Source organism: Propithecus coquereli, unplaced genomic scaffold (genome assembly GCF_000956105.1).
Source record: "Propithecus coquereli isolate 6110/MARCELLA unplaced genomic scaffold, Pcoq_1.0 Scaffold65, whole genome shotgun sequence".
Classification (NCBI taxonomy): domain Eukaryota; kingdom Metazoa; phylum Chordata; class Mammalia; order Primates; family Indriidae; genus Propithecus; species Propithecus coquereli.
The window spans coordinates 2,097,836-2,099,118 of record NW_012152507.1 but is presented as its reverse complement, the minus strand read 5'-3'; the positions used below and the strand labels follow the sequence as shown (position 1 = coordinate 2,099,118).

The 1,283-nt window shown below is 40.5% G+C and overlaps 1 protein-coding gene across 1 annotated transcript in view; it reads left to right on the top strand.

The window, feature by feature from the left end:
• PRMT9 (protein arginine methyltransferase 9) overlaps positions 1 to 1,283 on the top strand; it is a 57,502-nt gene that overhangs the window by 26,673 nt on the left and 29,546 nt on the right. Inside the window, exon 3 of the mRNA XM_012660011.1 lies at positions 794 to 916. Within this exon, the coding sequence (XP_012515465.1) occupies positions 794 to 916 (123 nt within the window). The remainder of the gene's footprint in view (positions 1 to 793; positions 917 to 1,283) is intronic.

Sequence of the window (1,283 nt, the reverse complement as noted above, 5' to 3'; positions counted from 1 at the left end):
TAATTTCTTTCTATTTTTAGTAGAGACGGGGTCTCGCTCTTGCTCAGGCTGGTCTCGAACTCCTGACCTTGAGCGATCCGCCCGCCTCGGCCTCCCAGAGTGCTAGGATTACAGGCGTGAGCCACCATGCCCGGCCTAGAATTTTGTAAAATCGTATATTATATATCTCTCTATAGGACCTCTGTGAAGATAAGAACAAGATGTAAGTTGTTCATTATTGAGTTTTAGCTCCAGTTCTTTGCACACTGATTATTTGGGAAGTATTTAAGTTGAGCTACATTTGAGAGGGGTGAGGATTCAGTGCCTGGTTGAGATGACTAATAGGAAGCTGTACCTGTGAGTCAGAGGTTCAGAAGAGAGGGTCTTGGTGAGGATGTCGATGTAGCCTCCATTAACACATGGGTTATACTTAATTCATTGGGGATGGATGAGAAAAGAGAATAGGGCCAAGGACAAACTCTTAAAACATAGGAACCCATAGAAAGGAGGTAGGATAATCAGGAGAGTATGCTGTGGCAGCTAAGAATAGAGTGAGTTTAGAGAGTGGTCAAACTATCTAATTCTGCATATTGCCATGTAGGTAGTAAAATTCATTCATTCGTGCATTTGTTTATTCAGCAAACAGTGTCTACTAACGCTAAATGAAATTTAGGGTAATCATCCAATAATAGTTAAGGTCCATTCTCTGGAATCTTCAACTAGTGTTATCTATTCTTTCATTGTTTTATGTTATTGACTAATTCATTATTTTCTTGTTGTTTGTAAAGGAAACTTTTCAGTATACACTCTTCAGATGGGCTGAAGAGCTTGATGCTCTCAATCGAATACAAGACTTACTTGGTTGCTATGAGCAGGCCTTGGAACTGTTTCCTGATGATGAAGTGATTTGCAATAGTATGGGGGAGCACCTCTTCAGGTTTGTAGTAATTTCAGTATTACTTGTTAAGAGTTATTCTATATCATTGTGGATCAGTGATAAATCATATAGTAATTTGAACAGGGAAAGTTTAATATAGAGAATTATTAACTCTAGTGGGAATAGGCATAAGGAGGGATTGGCTAGGACGTAAGGAGAACAGAAAAGAATGTAGAAATAGCAGATATAATACATAGTATCTTGGCAGTTTTTTCTTTTTTTTTTTTGAGACAGAATCTGGCTCTGTTGCCCTGGCTAGAGTGAGTGCCGTGGCATCACCTAGCTCACAGCAACCTCAAACTCCTGGGCTCAAGCCATCCTCCTGCCTCAGCCTCCCGAGTAGCTTGGGACTACAGGCATGCACCAC